This window comes from Triticum dicoccoides, chromosome 3A (genome assembly GCF_002162155.2).
Source record: "Triticum dicoccoides isolate Atlit2015 ecotype Zavitan chromosome 3A, WEW_v2.0, whole genome shotgun sequence".
Taxonomy (NCBI): domain Eukaryota; kingdom Viridiplantae; phylum Streptophyta; class Magnoliopsida; order Poales; family Poaceae; genus Triticum; species Triticum dicoccoides.
This window is the reverse complement of record NC_041384.1, coordinates 321,391,534-321,408,628: the sequence shown is the minus strand read 5'-3', so window position 1 is coordinate 321,408,628 and position 17,095 is coordinate 321,391,534. Positions and strand designations below refer to the sequence as shown.

The 17,095-nt window shown below is 50.0% G+C and overlaps 1 protein-coding gene across 5 annotated transcripts in view; it reads right to left on the bottom strand.

Annotated features, from left to right (window-relative positions):
• LOC119268130 (tetratricopeptide repeat protein 5-like) overlaps positions 1-17,095 on the bottom strand; it is a 39,448-nt gene that overhangs the window by 19,237 nt on the left and 3,116 nt on the right. For all 5 annotated transcript variants that reach the window (XM_037549649.1, XM_037549647.1, XM_037549648.1 and 2 more), the window contains 4 exons: positions 12,774-12,883; positions 12,574-12,684; positions 12,438-12,495; positions 4,130-4,219 (listed from right to left, as the gene is read on the bottom strand). In XM_037549649.1, the coding sequence (XP_037405546.1) occupies positions 4,130-4,219; positions 12,438-12,495; positions 12,574-12,684; positions 12,774-12,883 (369 nt within the window). The remainder of the gene's footprint in view (positions 1-4,129; positions 4,220-12,437; positions 12,496-12,573; positions 12,685-12,773; positions 12,884-17,095) is intronic.

Here is a 17,095-nt window from a genome sequence, read left to right as displayed (position 1 = left end):
AATATTCACATATGGCATAATTTGTCCGAGGAGAGATGATTGAGAGAAGGAATATTAGTATTAGCATTGGGGGGTGTTAAGGAGTATTAGTATTGGTCTATTGAGTCTGTATTAGTCCCTTGTCCTTCATGTCTTGTGTAATATATTATACATTATGCCCCTTGGGCTATGCATAGAGATAAGTTGCATCCATAACAACCCCTACTACTTCCACAGCCAAAGCACCTTCCACTTCTGCTTCTCGGTAGTGGTGCATAATTCTCCTTTACCAGTGCTGCTCTTGCACAGAAAATCAAGGAGTAGCTACCCTTCCTTCCCGCCGAGAAGGTCTCGAGGGTTGTGGTGTCGGGCAAGTTTCACTCTGCGAGCACTCAAGTCAAACCTCTTGCCAAGGACGTGAAAGCCATCAAGGCACGGATAGAGTATGATGAAGCTGCCATGCGATCTAGCGATGATCATGAGCATGATGACATCATGACAGTGACCTGCACCTAGAGTTTGTTGGTGACCACCACCTCCTTTGGCAACCGGATTTTCTTCGGTGACTATTCACCTCTAGTTCAAAAAGATCCCCCGTCAGCCACCACTACCGAGATCAAAGCCATGACCTTCCTCCGAACTCCTTCCACGATCATCAACAACGAGACTGCCGTAAGGGCATCTTCGCCTCCGGATGTTGATCAAGCTTAGTCTAGTGGGATGATAGTCCTCTCACTTTTTGGTGTCTTGATGCCAAAGGGGGAGAGGGTGTAATTCTAGACTAGTTTCGTGCTTTTTGGGAAAGAGCTTTCCAAGGGGGGCAGTTGTTTAGGAGTTGGTATTGTTGAGTGACCAGTCTTGCTACTTTAACTGATTCTTATGACTTGTAAACTCTTAAGTTCCATGTTATGACGTTGTAAGCAACTTTGCACTTGCGCTTTATGCTTATGCTTTAGTGCATCTTTTGAGGTCATTAACAAGTGTTTTATCCCATGTTTGTTGCGTGGTAGAGAGCATATTTACATTCTTGTACACACTATGTATTCTCACGGATTCTATAGTATAGAGAGTTTCTCACATTCTCAAAAGATTGTTGTGCATTTGCATTTCAAAAGCAAATTCTAAATAATGCACAATTTTGGGGGGAGCTCCCATATATCATATATATGTAATTATAACTTTGTACACTTGTTGCATATCTTTCGCGAAACTTTAATAAATGTCGTCATCAATGACCAAAAACAGGGAGACTGAAACTGCATCTATTGCCACCTAGGGGGTTTTGCATTATATGACAACATGATTAAAGGGACTAATGGTTGGTGACCCCCACTTCTTCAAGGACAAGTGTTAGCAAGGCTAAGGACAAATTTTTAGTTGTTAGTGATCCAAGATCACATTGAGTCCATAGGTATGTCTATACCATCAAAAGGGAATCAAGTATGTGTAGTGATGAGCTTCTTGCTATGTGCTTAAAGATCGAAACCCAAAATCACCCAAAAACCTCAACCATTTCCCTAATATTCTCGCTCTCTTTACACTGTTAGGAGCCACCAAGCCAGATTCATTCAGAGAGATAGTCGTTCCAAAACCCTTGCCCATCAGGAGCCTACATGACAACTCCACTCAAAGCCACCAAAGCACTCGTGCAAGCCTCTGTACATCGGTCTGAACCTATGAACCATCGCCGATCGGAAATTCCGAATGAGGTCCAGTAGCGCGCGCAGGTGTGTCAATGCCAGTTGAAGCCTCTGGATACTTTCTACTCAGACACTCCGAGCTATACAAAAGTTGCCTCTTTGCAGTTCAGTCGGAGCCTCCATGCTGATCATTCGGTGCCTCTGAGCTGTACAGAGAAGTGTGCAACAGTCAGATATTTTAGGTCTAACCTATACATACCCTAACCCTGTCCCACCAAGTTCACTCAAGCGCTTCAACTCAAACATCCACTTCTAAGAGAGAAGTTAAGTGTTGTGAGGACTTGTCTACTACAGTTATACTCACAGCCCCCAGCCACACCTCCTCAAGTAACAGAAAGACAAAGACTGATCATCAGACCTCACACACGTCAATTAAATATCAGCTACTCCCTCCGTCCGAAAAAACTTGTCCCAAGCCTGTTCCTCAAATGGATATATCTAGCACTAACTTGGTGCTAGATACATCAATTTAAGGGACAAGTTTTTCCGGACGGAGGGAGTACATTCAATTCTAAGAACTTACACTAATGCTCATGAGAATATGACTCAACTAAATCAAATATGTTTATATTACTCCCGCCGTTCCTAAATATAAGTCTTTTTATAGATTTCAATATTGAGTACATACGGATGTATATAAACGTAGTTTAGAGTGTAGATTCACTCATTTTGCTCCATATGTAGTCCATATTGTAATCTCTAAAAGGACTTATATTTAGGAACGGAGGGAGTATTAAGGAATAAAGCACCTAGCATGGACGAGAGGGGCAAGCACTGCAGCATGAGCAAGCATACGAGGAATGAAGATGGCCCTTCTAGTGAGGATAAGAGGATTTCAAGACTTTGCGTCCGCCATGATGACACATGGAAACATGGATGAAATATACAAGACGACACTTCATAACTTTGTCCATAATCATCCATAGGTGTTGTGTGACCTCGCTTTTAGGCCAGGCCCACAAAATAATGAAATACAGAACAATAAGCAGTTTTTAGAGTCCGTATTAGTGGAGAAAACGGACTTAGGGTTGATTTCGGCACCCTCCTTGGGCTGGCCGAATTTCCCCTTTGTGCCACCAAAAATACCACCCCTAAGGCATCGTTTAGAATTGGGTTTGGTTTACTCAAAAGCCAGCCAATGTTCCAACTTCATGTAAACTGACATGTCCAACGCCATTAGCGAACCGCATTTGGAACCCCAGTTTAATCAATCCTTAGTTTGCAATACTTAGATTGCTATTCTTAGTTCTCTTTTGTTCTCGGTCAAACACAGGGGATTAGACATTCATGGGCAGGCTGGACGTGCCTCTGACATCATCGGTAACCCCAAGGATACAAGTCTAGCGGTAGGGTGCACCATCTAGTGTCTGGTGTAGTTAGGTAGTCAAGGACCTAAAGGTCGATTCAACGCAAATCGAATAAGTGCCTCCCACCGAAAGATTAAACACCATTGTGGCTATCATTGCGCTGAGTTCAAAAAGCATTCTACTCCAACATCCACGTCAAACCTTTGAATATCTTCTCTCCTATTTGCTCTCAAGTCTATCTTTCAAACATCCAAACTCTCCAAATCCAAAGATCTATCCTATGACAGTTTGAGTGTGGAGGAGATTATCTTATGAAGCATAACCAAGGGATTCATCAAAAAAGAAAGGGCAGCCCGGTGCACGTAGCTCCCGCTTGCGCAGGGTCCGGGGAAGGGTCTGACCACTTTGGGTGTATAGTACGTAGCCTTTCCCTGCATTTCTGTGTTTCCCAGGACTCGAACCCGTGACCTCATGGTCACAAGGCAACAGCTTTACCGCTGCGCCAAGGCTCCCCTTCAAGGGATTCATCAAAGGCAACCTTATATTGTAAACTTTTGAGGGTGTGCGCATCCTAGATCGACTAGGTGTGCTTGGGAGCCTTCAAGGTGTGAAGGCACCAAGAAATTTGTGAGGGCTTGGAGATCATATCCCGAGTGAGACTTGACCTTTGTAGTCTATAAGCCACGGTGGAATAGATTGGTCTGCGCTTGGTGGGCCTGTGGGCGACCGAACCAAGACCTACAACATGTCATGCAATCAGATGTTCTGACATGCAAAACTGAAGGTTAGAATTACCATGTTTTAATAATTTCTAGAGAATAAGAAAATAAAAACTAAAAGCAATTTATGCCCTAGGAGGCAGAACATGCTTAAGAACATATTCCTGGTCAGAAAATAGGTTAAAGATCTTGAGTGGCCATTTTAGATTTCTGATTATGCATCCATACAGCTAACTCGAGCTCAAGGTCATACAATGTATTGATAATATGCAAAAATCACATAATCAATGCATCTTCAACTCAAAAATCACCTACTATATTTTATCAGCAAACTAACATCATGGAATTAAAACTACAATACCATCTCTAGCTAGGTAAGAGCACAGAACATATGCAAATATATTTAGAAACAAGGGACTCGTACACCAGGAATTTCCATCTTTTATGTCCAGCATTACAGCTTCTTTTGCATGATTAATGCTCTCTTCCACTAACAACACTTGGTCTTCACTAGCTGCAGATGCAAATAGAAAATACATGAGTGCAACGAGATGAAAATTTGCCGACACCAAAAATCAGCTTCCATCAAACTAGGTACAAAATATTATCTAAGAGAAAAAAAAACTCATGCACAGAAACAATCAACAATAGATAATCCAACACATCAGAAAATTATGTTGAACTTCCCCAAAATAATAACTCTTAACCAATAATGCCTAGTCCTTTTTGTAAAGCGGATCAGTGAGCAAGAGGCTAATCTGAACACCTATGAGAGAAAAGGACATACCATAAATTAAAGCTCAGGGACCACCCATGAAGTTCTCAAATTCTACTCAATTTAGTGACAACTCCATCAAAAAGGAAACTAACCAATTCAAGTCAAAGTCTGTTAGCCTAAGTAATCTCATGCAGTAGTGTAGTTTTTCTTTCTGTTGTGAAATAATGCATGCTTGGACATGTACGTAGTGGAGAGCTGCGTCTCTCCGTAGGATACTCCCACCTCCTGGTCATGGTCTCTGGTCGATCCAGTCGCTGGATGGAGCGACACTTGCGGATCGCAGCAGCCTGGCCGGGAGGTGGTTAGTGGAGTCCTGTATGATGCATAAGATGAGGAATAACAGAACAGAAAACGCTGCGCGTTGTGGCAGCACAAAACTCTCTCTCTCGCGCAAGCTCATCTCCTTCCTCTCTCTCTCTCTCTGTCTCGTTGGCAACTACATTTGGTATCAGAGCCTAGGTGTTTGATCCCTGGCGCGGCGGCGATGTGTGATCCGTCGTAGTGATGTCCGGTGACGAGTCAGACGGGAAGAACAAAGGCGGTGGCAAGTCGCCGCCGAAGACGCCAACATCCACAGCTCCGCTCGCGCGCCTCACCGGCAGCGGCGAGATCAGGGAGGTTGAGCACGTCGTGCGCGAGGAGGCGGGGGCGTCCATGATGCTCACGCGCACCAACTACATGGAGTGGGCGCTTGTGATGCAGGTCAAGTTGCAGGTCGCCTGGGTCTGGTCCGCGTGACCGGCGACGTCGCCGACGAAAACGACGACCGGCGCGCGCTGCAGATCATTCTCACCGGCGTTCTACCGGAGATGCTGCGCGTGCTGGCCGCCAAGGACACGGCGAAGACGGCGTGGGAAACGATCCGGACGATGCGGATGGGCAGTGAGCGCGCCCGCGAGGCCAAGGCGCAGGTGCGCCGGCGAGAATTTGAGGATCTCCGGTTCAAAGACGGAGAGTCCGTCGAGGATTTCGGGCTGCGTCTCGCCGCCCTCGTCGCAAAGTTGTTCAGAAATTTCTTCGTGTGGTGCCGCGGAAGTATCGCCCGATGGCCATGGCGATTGAATCACTGATCGATCTGAAGACCATGACGATCGAAAAACTCGTCGGGCGCTTCTCGGCTTGCGAGGATCACTACGACCTCGACTACGCCACGCAGTCCACTGGGCTGCCTCATGCTGACGCACGAGGAATGGATGGCCAGAGAAAAACAAGGCGGTGGCGGCGGGTCGACATCCAGCGCGGGCAGCGGCAAGAACAAGTCACCAGCTAAACCCAAAGGCGCGGGCGGCGGCAAGCCTACGTCAGGAAACCAGGGTGCAGGCATCGGGCGGCTCAGGCGGCAAGAAGAAGAAAGGGAAATGCCATCACTGCGGCATCCCGGGGCACTGGAAAAAGGAGTGTCGGACGTGGCTCCGTGAGCAGGAGCAAAAGGGCACCCAGGAGCAGGCAAACCTGGTGCAAGCCGGCGCAGATCACGACCCAGGTCTGTACATGGCCGTGGTCACCACCGTTTCCACGCCTCAGATCGCCGCGCCGCAGGAAGTCTTCCTCAACGAAGAAAAGGTAATGCCAATGCCCTCGCCGAACGGAGTGTGGTACTTCGACACCGGCACCAGCAGCCACATGACGGGCGACATGAAAGTCTTTGCGTTGCTTGACGAAACTGTGCACGGCACGGTTAAGTTCGGCGACGGCTCTGTGGTGGCCATACGCGGACGCGGCTCGATGGTCTTCCACTGCCAAGGCGGAGGGCAGCGCGTGCTCACGGGTGTTTTTCACATCCCGAGCCTGCGCACGAACATCATGTCAGTTGGACAGCTGGACAAAGCGGGCTGCATCGTCAACATCCAAGCTGGCGTGATGACCATCCAGGACCCAGGACGGCGCACACTGGCACACATCCATCGCTCTGGAAATCGTCTGTACACTGCCGCGCTCGAGATCGACGCGCCCAGGTGCATGTTGGCGCTAGGAGACGACGTGACCTGGCGTTGGCACGCGCGCATGGGGCATCTGCATTTCCGTGCTCTCCGCACTATGTCATCGAAGCAGATGGTGTAGGGCATGCCAGTGATCGACCGCGTCGAGGAGTACTGTGATGGGTGCGCTCTCGGAAAGCAACATCGCACGCCGTTCCCGCAAGTCGTCGCGTACCGCGCAGAGCGCGGGCTAGAGCTCGTGCACACTGACCTTTGTGGGCCGATCGAGCCGACCACACCTGGAGGGAGCAAGTATTTTCTGCTGATCGTGGACGACTATAGTCACTACATGTGGTTGGAGCTGCTCAAGTCCAAAGATGAGGCCTTTGCAAGGTTCAAAAAGGTGCAAACTCTCGCAAAGGCAGAGGGAAATTGCAAGCTGCGCGCGTTCAGATCTGATCGCGGCGGCGAGTTCAACTCCGGCGAGTTCAAGGTCTACTGTGAAGAGATCGGTGTCAAACACTACACCACTGCTCCGTACTCGCCGCAGCAAAATGGAGTGGTAGAGCGGAGGAATCAGACGGTCGTGGAAATGGCCAGATGCATGTTGAAGAGCATGGACATGTCGGCGTACTTCTGGGCGGAGGTGGTGAGAACCGCCGTGTATGTGCTCAACCGCGCGCCCACGCGCAGTCTGGAGGGTGTCACGCCTTATGAAGCGTGGCACGGCCGTAAGCCCAACGTGCAACACTTGCGCACGTTCGGGTGCACGGTTCATGTCAAGAACGTTAGCCCCGGCGTCACCAAGCTCAGCGACCGCTCAACGGCAATGGTGTTCATCGGATACGAGGAAGGTTCCAAGGCCTACCGTGTGTACAATCCTACAACGAAGGTGCAGGTAACACGAGACGTGATCTTTGAAGAGAGCAGGCCCTGGACATGGCGTGCACCGGGGGCGGCAGAGAATCGTGCCGCGCCGACCACCTTCACAGTCGTGTACACCACTGGCAGCAGGGTCTCCGGCGTGTGCCTCGACACCGCAACGGTCCCCATCGCCAACAACACCTGCATTTACGGCCTCTCCTGCTGGGGCGATCACGCCCGCCTCGAGTGCATCAGGGACATCACAGTCCGCTCCGGCGACACCTACAGCAGCAAGCGAAGATTGCTCGGCCACGCCTCAGTCACACGACTCCAGACACGACGCGCCAACAAGACAGCCGGTTCGCTACCGGAGCTTCACAAGTGTGCTGGAGGAGACTGAAGATCAGGCAGTGCGCGAACAGTTTGAGCGCTGCCTGCTCGTGCGCTGTCTGTTCAGCGCGGAGGAGCCACGTGAAGTGGATGAAGCGCTCGCCAGCAAGGCGTGGAAAGGCGCCATGGATGTCGAGATGCAGTCCATCGTCGACAATGGCACATGGAAACTCGCTCAGCTCCCGGCTGGACACAAGGCGATAGGACTGAAATGGGTTTTTCGTGTCAAACGTGATCCGGCAGGCAATGTCGTCAAGCACAAAGCTCGCCTCGTCGCAAAGGGGTACGTCCAGCGTCAGAGGGTGGATTTTGAGGAGGTCTTCGCCCCCGTAGCTCGCATGGAGACAGTTCGACTGCTGCTGGCCCTCGCCGCGCACTCTGGCTGGGAAGTTCATCACATGGATGTGAAGTCAGCCTTCTTAAACGGCAATCTCACTGAGGAAGTGTACGTTGCTCAGCCACCCGGCTATGAAGTTGCAGGCCAGGAAGGAAAGGTACTCCGTCTGCACAAAGCACTGTATGGTCTGCATCAGGCACCGCGGGCGTGGTATGCAAAGTTCGATGAAACTCTCACCTCCCTTTGTTTCACGCGGAGCGCTCTGGAGCATGCAGTGTACCGACGAGGTAACTCACAATCATACTTGTTGGTTGGAGTGTATGTAGATGATCTGATCATCACAGGAACCGCAGCAGCAGACATTATCTCTTTCAAAGAGCAGATGCAGCAACTCTTCAAGATGAGTGATCTCGGGCTGCTAAGTTACTATCTGGGCATAGAGGTAGGACAAAGCAGCAGTGGAATTACTCGAGTCAGAAGAGCTATGCGGGCAAGATTCTGGAGATAGCAGAGATGAGCAACTGCAACAGTTGTCACACGCCGATGGAGTGTCGCCTGAAACTGAAAAAAGAAGATGACGGTGAACTGTTTGATGCCACTCTGTACCGCAGGGTGATTGGGAGCCTGCGCTATCTTGTGAACACGAGGCCAGACATTGCACATTCAGTGGGTATTGTAAGCAGATTCATGGAGAAGCCAAGCACTCATCACTGGGCAGCAGTCAAACAGATACTAAGGTATATCAAGGGCACAATGCACTACGGGTGCAGCTACAGGAGAGGACATGGAGCCGCTGAACTGATTGGATTCAGCGATAGCGATCATACTGGGGACGCTGGAGATCGGAAAAGCACTTCTAGACATGTTTTCTTCCTCGGTAAAAATCTGGTTACTTGGAGCTCTCAAAAGCAGAAGATTGTTGCTCTCTCTTCCTGTGAAGCAGAATACGTTGCAATAGCAGCTGCCACTTGTCAGGGACTGTGGCTGAGCCGGCTGCTGGAGGACATCGTAGGTACCTCGCCGGCGAAGTTCAAATTACTGGTGGACAACAAATCAGCCATAGCTCTGAGCAAGAACCCAGTTCATCATGATCGAAGTAAACACATCGACGTTAAGTTTCACTTCGTGCGAGATTGTATGGAGAAGAAACAGGTGGAGATAGATCATGTTGGGACTCAGGATCAGCTCGCCGATGCACTCACCAAGGCGCTCGGGCGCGTTCATTTCATCGAGATGCGGCAAAGACTTGGGATGATCGGCGTAGTGCAGTGAGATTAGGGGGTGAAATGTTAGCCTAAGTAATCTCATGCAGTAGTGTAGTTTTTCTTTCTGTTGTGAAATAATGCATGCTTGGACATGTACGTAGTGGAGAGCTGCATCTCTCCGTAGGATACTCCCACCTCCTGGTCGTGGTCTCTGGTCGATCCAGTCGCTGGATGGAGCGACACTTGCGGATCGCAGCAGCCTGGCCGGGAGGTGGTTAGTGGAGTCCTCCTGTATGATGCATAAGATGAGGAATAACAGAACAGAAAACGCTGCGCGTTGTGGCAGTACAAAACTCCCTCTCGCGCGCGCAAGCTCATCTCCTTCCTTCTCTCTCTCTGTCTCGTTCGATCGGCAACTACAAAGTCAAGATTATCTATGGAGCAAGGCTTATACAACGGAAATGGGACTAAGCAAAAAGCACAAATTTAAACTATCAAAGTCTGATTTGTGTTAAGGAGTATTATTATTCGTCTAGGTGTTCGTATTAGTCTAGATTTCCTTTCTTGTACTCCAAGTCCCCCGTACTATATATTTGCCCCTTAGACTATGCAATAGATGCATTCATAACATCCTATCATGCACCCAGGTTTAGGAAAAAAAATCAGACATCCGCAACTCGTCCTCTCGATCACCTCCCTCAGCCTCTCCCCCGATCTCATTCTTATCAAATGGATTCCACTCCTCCCTATCGATTCTTTTTTCGGTCCTATGGATGATCCCCTCCTCTCCGGCATGAAGCGGCTAGCCCGTTTTTGTACTCAATCTCGACCGTTTCCTGTCTTCCCCCGTTCCCATCATTTTTCACGGTCCAAGCTTCCAATGGCCATCTCCTTGACTGGATTGACATCATAGCACATGGGTGCTGGAAGCTAGAGTCCCTGGGTCGAAGCCATCTTCTCCCAAGATAGTGCTAGGATCAAAGAGCCCCTGGATGATGCCTCCATTGATAGTGCTAGGATCAAAGTTGTCGGAAATCCAATGGAGCACATCGATGCTCCACTCCGGTGTTGTGTTGAAGCAAGAGTCCCCGCCGAATATGTGATGCCTTGGTCGCCACCACTCATCATTCGCATCTTCAGGCCGCCCTCATCCACTAGGACCTCATGCCACCTCTAGCTAGACATGTGTCGTCGTCGCCGTCCCTCCCTCCATCCCTCTGAATTGCAAGATCCTCTTTGTGAGTTCCTTCCTTGTCTTTCTGGAGAAGGCTAGATCTATTTTTCTCTATCTTTGGCGGCATCGGGTGGGTCCCTAGTCACACCTTATATACTGGCATGGCTAGGGTTACACAGCTTGACCCGGGATGGTTCAGGGCCTCGAGACCTACGCAGCTTCACATCTCGGGTCTTGTATCTTGTCTGCATCTACTTCGGGCTCGCGACCCTCTCCGGGCTGAGTACTCTAACTTCATCTGTCATGGGATCGCCCTTTCAAAGGGACTAAGGGAGCCCTCGGGATCATGTCTCGCGTTCTTTGCTCTACAACCTCATTAGTAGCCCTCGAGTGCTAGGCGATCTTTTCTTTGCAAATTGTGTGGGACTTGTTGGAACTCCTTTACACAACTCTCGAGCCTTTTGGAGAAACCACTGATTTTATGGATGCAGCTTATCTCTATTGCATAGCCCAAGGGGTATATACATATTACACAAGACTTGGGTACAAGAAAAGAGACATAGCCTAACAAGGACTGCTAGACCAATACTGATACTCCTTAACATGGTGGGATCGCATGGCATGAGAAATATAAAAGCACAACAGACTTGGTAGACACAATGGAAAATAGAACAAAGCTACTCCCTCCGTTCCTAAATATAAGTCTTTTTAGACATTTCAAATGGACTACAACATACGAATGTATGTAGACATATTTTAGAGTGTAGATTCACTCATTTTGCTCCGTATGTAATCACTTGTTGGAATCTCTAGAAAGAGTTATATTTGGGAACGGAGGGAGTAGAAGCTAGGAAGCACACATGAGACAATGATACATGAGCCATCGTGTTTGCAAAAGAGGCTACGTAGGAGGTAGTGCGGATAAGATGCTTCCGAGGAGCAGCGGAAAAGAGCAACTAGCGGACGAGCGCCCAACACCAGTGGAAGGTGCATGTGCGAGATGGAGTCGGCAAAGAAAACCGTCAAAAAATGACCAAGCGTCGAGGAAGAAAGACAGTGCCTCATGATGACATTTTTTCTTGATTTTCTTAGAATATCGCCCAACACAGATGGACATGCAATCAGGAGAAAACAGGTGACCAAGAAGTAACAGGCCCAAGCACTAGCAACACCCAGCTAGCACAGCCGTACACAACATCGGGGGCAACTTGAAAGGAGATTCCTAGCAATGGTGGCGGTGGCCGGAAGGGCAGAAACAATCTGTAGGGCATCGATCGGGGCAGGAGCGACATGGATGGCGGAGAAGGGCCTGACTGGCGTGTGTAGGCAGTAAGCTGGTCGCATTCGTCGATTTGGGAGATGTTGGGCGGTGGAAAGGAGGCGGCAGCCCACGTCTGACCAGTAGGGCACACGTCTGGAAGTGGGCACACGCTTGAGCAGGGGTGAGCACGTGGCGTTGAGCCCAGGAGTCGTCAACTCGGGTAGGAGTTCCTCCCTCCCTCTCTCTCTCTCTCTCTCTCTCTCTCTCTCTCTCTCTCTCGTCCATTCCGACTTCCCCCATGCTCGTCCCTCCGAACAAACTCGACATCCTCTTGACGGTACTGCCGAAACGAATCTATATTGGCCTATGTCTCTTTACTTATTTGTTTTAGTATAGATTTCCTTCCTTGTACCCCAAGTATATTGTACTACATGTTTGCCCCATGGGCTATGCAATACATCTAAGTTGCTCCTCTAACAACAGGCACAATGGCACAATAACATCAGCACTACAACTAATAGCCAATGCTTCGATACAATACTAAGTCTCGTGATAGTCTTGTTAAAAACTTCTTTACTTATCATCCAAGTAATGCTATAAGATAATTTGAGCAAAAATGGCAGATTAATTTTATTATCTCACACAAAAAAGAGCAAAAAAAATTCTTGTAATTGTATACAAAAAAAAAAAAAACAGATTATGCATGCCTAGCTATTCATCGGTGGAGTTAGGACGGTGGCATAGTTTGCAATAGAACTTTGAACTTTGAAAAACCATCGGTTGAGTGATAGAAGACATCCTTACATTGAGCCATACTCCTTTCAAGCATTGAGAGTTGACATAGTATTTTCTTATCTGCGCCCTGCCAAATGAAATTATGCTCTGGAGAATTAAGAAACATATAAGAACAGAATAAGTAACTACATCCAGATTAATTTACCTTACTTAGTGCTAATAAGAAACAGTTCCTTGCTGATGCCAAATTCCCCTTCTTCCAGATGCAGTTACCCAAACATAGCCATGCATCCACAAGAGATGGATTCAGCTTTACCTATCCAGGAGCAACAGACATTATTTAGGATTCTAACCAGGAAAACTCCAGGAGCAAGAGAAGGAATTGTTTAATCTTCTGCTACGTACTGCTTTGGATAAATGCTCTTCAGCCTCCTTACAATAATCTGGGAAGACATCGAGTATTTTTCCCATCAAAAATTCATAAATAACACGCTCTTCTGGGGATTTTCTTTGCTCTGTAACGTATGAGAAACTAAAATTAATACAGAAACAGAGCATGGCAGGAACATTTCTACAAGGGTGAACTATTACAAGAAATCTGATGAAGATACATATGCACATATTTATATGAATAGGCGTAAAAACAGTTCGAATAGTTTCCAACCAATCTGAACTCTTTCTTTAAGAAAACCAGTCAGATAATTAGTTTGCTTTCCTTTGAAGAAAAGGTAGACCATTGTCTACCTTATGCATTCAAAACGAGCCGTAGCCCAGGTGACCAGAGGTCAATTATGTGAGTTTGGTGGAACAGAGAGCTAGGCGGAGCAACATCCATTCTAACTCTCTGGAAGCCATTGACAAGATTTGGGTGCAGGTTGTGTGCCAAAAATCCTTCTCAACCTGAGAAGAGACGTTGCAGGAAGGGTCTCAAGCAAAAGAATAGAGTACGGGGGAAATCAAGTGCAGCCTGCCCAGGGGTGACTATTGATCATGCCAGAAAGAGATGAGCGAGCCATTACGTAGCACACAGCAGGGAGATTGCAAAACCCACGGGATGCAGGATTTTAAAGTTTTCCAAATATTAGTTGTTGGAATCGGGGCTATGGGGACCCAAGAAGGTTCGAACTCTGGGGTGCGCTCGTTGCCTACGTACCGCTCTACCTCGCGACCCTCAACTCGGTGGGCTCGGTGATGACCTCCGTGCTGGCGAGCCCGTCATCTTGGTCTTCTTGCACCGAACGGGTAACCTTTGGGGATTGCTTTGGGACCGGTGCGCTGTCCTTGCTCCCTTAGCACGAAGAGGGAAGCCTCATCATTCGCGTCTGTTGGCGCCCCTCTGGCTCCGCACGTCGCCACGTGCATCACCCACGTAAAGACGCAGGGCCGCGTGACTCCGCCGTGCAGCCCTTGACTCGCATGCCCCCGGGGCCTCGGGAAGCCGCCCCGCAAGAGGGCCTCGCGAGGCTCATGGTGACACTCGATGACGCATGCCTCGCGAGGCAAAGCCCTCGCGAGGGTCTTACTCGTGACGCCCTGGAGGTGGGCCTGCCTTGGGCCTACAGGTGGCGCCGCGCTCTGGGCCGCAGGCAGACGGGCATGGGTACCGCCAGTCCCACGGGCCCGAAAGTAGCACCCGCGCCTGCGGCGTACACGACTCTGTCTGCGGAGGGAGGGGGCGAAACGGCGCGGGCCCCATTCGCCTGCGGGCCAGGCTCGACACATGGCGCACGACGGGGCGCAGGACGCCCCCACTTCCCCACGATGCCTCGGCAACTACCCGGGCTAACATAAAGCTTGTCAGGCGCGGCGCGGCGCCATCATTGCTCTTCCTCTGTTCTGCATCCATCTTCAGAAGGCGAAGGGGCACGGACCGGCCCCCATCAAACGCTATATAAGGGCAAGGGGACGGACCCCTTGGCGAGGGATGGCCGGACCGGACGAGAGCGACGAAGATCGGCGACTGGTGGCCGGATCCGGTGAGGGACGGCGAAAAACGAGGCCGGCGGCGGAAGATCGATCGTGGGCGGACACTCCTGTGCGGGCTTGATCTGGATCGATCGCGGGCAGAGACTCCTGTGTGGGCTTGATCTGGATCGATCACGAGCAAGAGGCTCTTGGAGCTGGCTTCGATCTGAATCGATCGCTGGAGGCTCGCTTCGATCTTTTTTTTTAACCGGGCATAACCCCTTCCCATTACTTATCATAACGGAAATACAGTAGTTCGAGCTTAAGGAAGCTAGAAAGAGGAAAGCGAGTTCAAGGCACCACTATGAAACCCACTGTAAGCACTCGTCATCGAGCAGCTCATTATGGGGCGAAAACCCAGTGACACCTAAATACCAACTAGCCTAACCAACGCAACGAGGGTACCAACAAACAATCTCCAGAGGGGGTAAGGCTCACAGGATGAGCAGAAAGCAAAAGCCCACGCAAGTGCAATGATCAAAGTCTAACATAACAGCTGGGCATTTTTTCTGAGGTAAGGCAGGACGGCAACAACTCGTCAGTCCATCGTTGGTTCAGCTGGGGCCGCGCAGATCCTCATCATAGTCGCAGCGTTGGTCTTGAGCATCTTGGCGCCACGTTCCATTGCATCGCGGTCAACTCCAGCCATCAAACCTGCCCGGTAGTTCAAGAAACCACACGCAGAGAAAACCACATCAAAAGGAGTCTTTAGCTTTTTATGTTCAAATGTGGCCCTATTGCGACAGTTCCACATAGCCCAGCATATCGCAGCAAGGCCAAAGGTATAGAATTTAGATCCACCCGGCAAGAAAATATAACACCAGTAGAAGTATTGCCACAGATTGTTCGGGCATAATTTCGTGCCTAGGACACCCAACGGTTCTCCAGACTACCCTGGTGACAAGGCAGGTGAAGAAAAGGTGTTACGAGGTTTCTCTATCCATACAAAAGGAGCACTTCGGGTTTCCAACCCAGTTTCGTCTGCTCATGACATCTCGTGTCAACACAACGTCCTGGAATAATTGCCATAAAAATATTTGAATCTTAAGAGGGAGTTTAGCTTTCCATATCCATCTATAATCACAGCCAGCTAGATGCTTTTTCATGTATGCGTATACAGACTTAGCTGTGAAGCGTTTATTCTTCCCAAGATTCCAGACTACTTGGTCCGGCTCATTGGAGAGTAACCATGAACCAACCACTCGCTTGACTTCCCCCCACTGATCCAGCAGCGGAGGGTGCAAGCGCCTCCTAAAGAAATCGACGCCAACATTTTTTTTGAACTCGGCAACTGTAATCTCCTGATCATTGCATATACTATAAAGTTCAGGGAATCTATCACGCAAAGGAGGATTATTGGCAATGGAGTCAATCCACATTCTAGCAATGTTGCCAGATTTCAAGACCACCCCTCTTCCAGCCAGATAGCACTCTTTGACCTTCATAATGGCTTTCCAAATCGGTCAATATCCGAATCTACTTCTCACCGATGTTACCGTATCTTTTTTCAAGTACTTAGCGCGAATCACATCCTGCCACAACCCTTGTTGTGTCTCAAGTTCCCACCACCATTTCGTGAGTAAGCTAATATTTTGCTTACGGAGATCTTTACCGAAAAAGGCTTTCGCCCCGCTTTATAAATAAAGCAAACCGCCACAGACCACCAAGTATCACAAATGAGTCCACAACACACACACCCAAGTCTCACAACATAAAGTACAAGAGGTTCTGTCGAGGGCACAGCTCAACAAGCCCAAAGAAACAAAAAAAAAGGCCGGTAACATTGGAGAGCCAAGGAGGCACTAATCAGGCTCAGGAGGTGGCGGAGGAAGCGGCGGTGCCAATCGGAGAGCCATCGCACGAAGGTCGGAGATGATGACGGTGATGGCGTCCTGGTCCTGGGGGCGGCTAAGAGGCCGCCAAAGCTACAAGAAACCACAAAGTTTGAACACTGCGTCAATAGCCCGTCGAAGGGGAATCCGCTGGATGACTAGCTTATTCCGAACCGTCCAAAGCGTCCAGGCAAGGGCACCTATGGTCAGCCACCTAATGTGGCAACACGTAGGGGGCGAGGCCTGGATCTTGGCGAAGAGGTACGAGAAGTTGGTGTGGCACCAACTTCCACCAAACGACTCGCGCGCACAACTCCAAAGAAACTGGGCCGAGACACAAGAGAAGATGTGGTTCGAGTCCTCGGGGTCCCACACAGAGGGCAAAGCCCATCGCCAGGATTCATCCCGCTGATGGCCGTCCAGGACAGATCTAATCGGGTTGGTGCAGTTAACTTGCGAATGACTGACGATGCCGCAATTGAAGCAAGTCACTTCGGACGCCGCGGGGTCGGACACGGGAGGAGCGGAGGCACCGGGGGCCAAGGGGGCGGTGGCCGCCACCCGGGTCTGTCCCCGACGCTTCTTCTTGGCGCCCTGCCGGCCCCTGTTAGGGCCATTGCCCGCCCCGGTCGGCGCAGTGGCGCGATGAGGCGGCTGGTACCGGTCAACCGGGGGGGACTGGCCAGAAGGGGCCGGGCGAGCAAGGGAGGTTCATCCACGGCGCGGCGGGGAAGCGGAGCGCTCCCGGCGACGAGTGGGGGAAGGGGAGCAACGACGGGAGGTCCGCCACTCCGCGTCCGGAGGGAAACGCGAACGGGAGCGGCCCCGACGGTCAGAGCGAGTGGGAGAGCGATGGTCAGGGGAGCGTCGGTCAGGGCGAAGTGGAGAGCGACGGCCGTCCTGAGAATCACGGGCGTCGCGGTTGGAGAG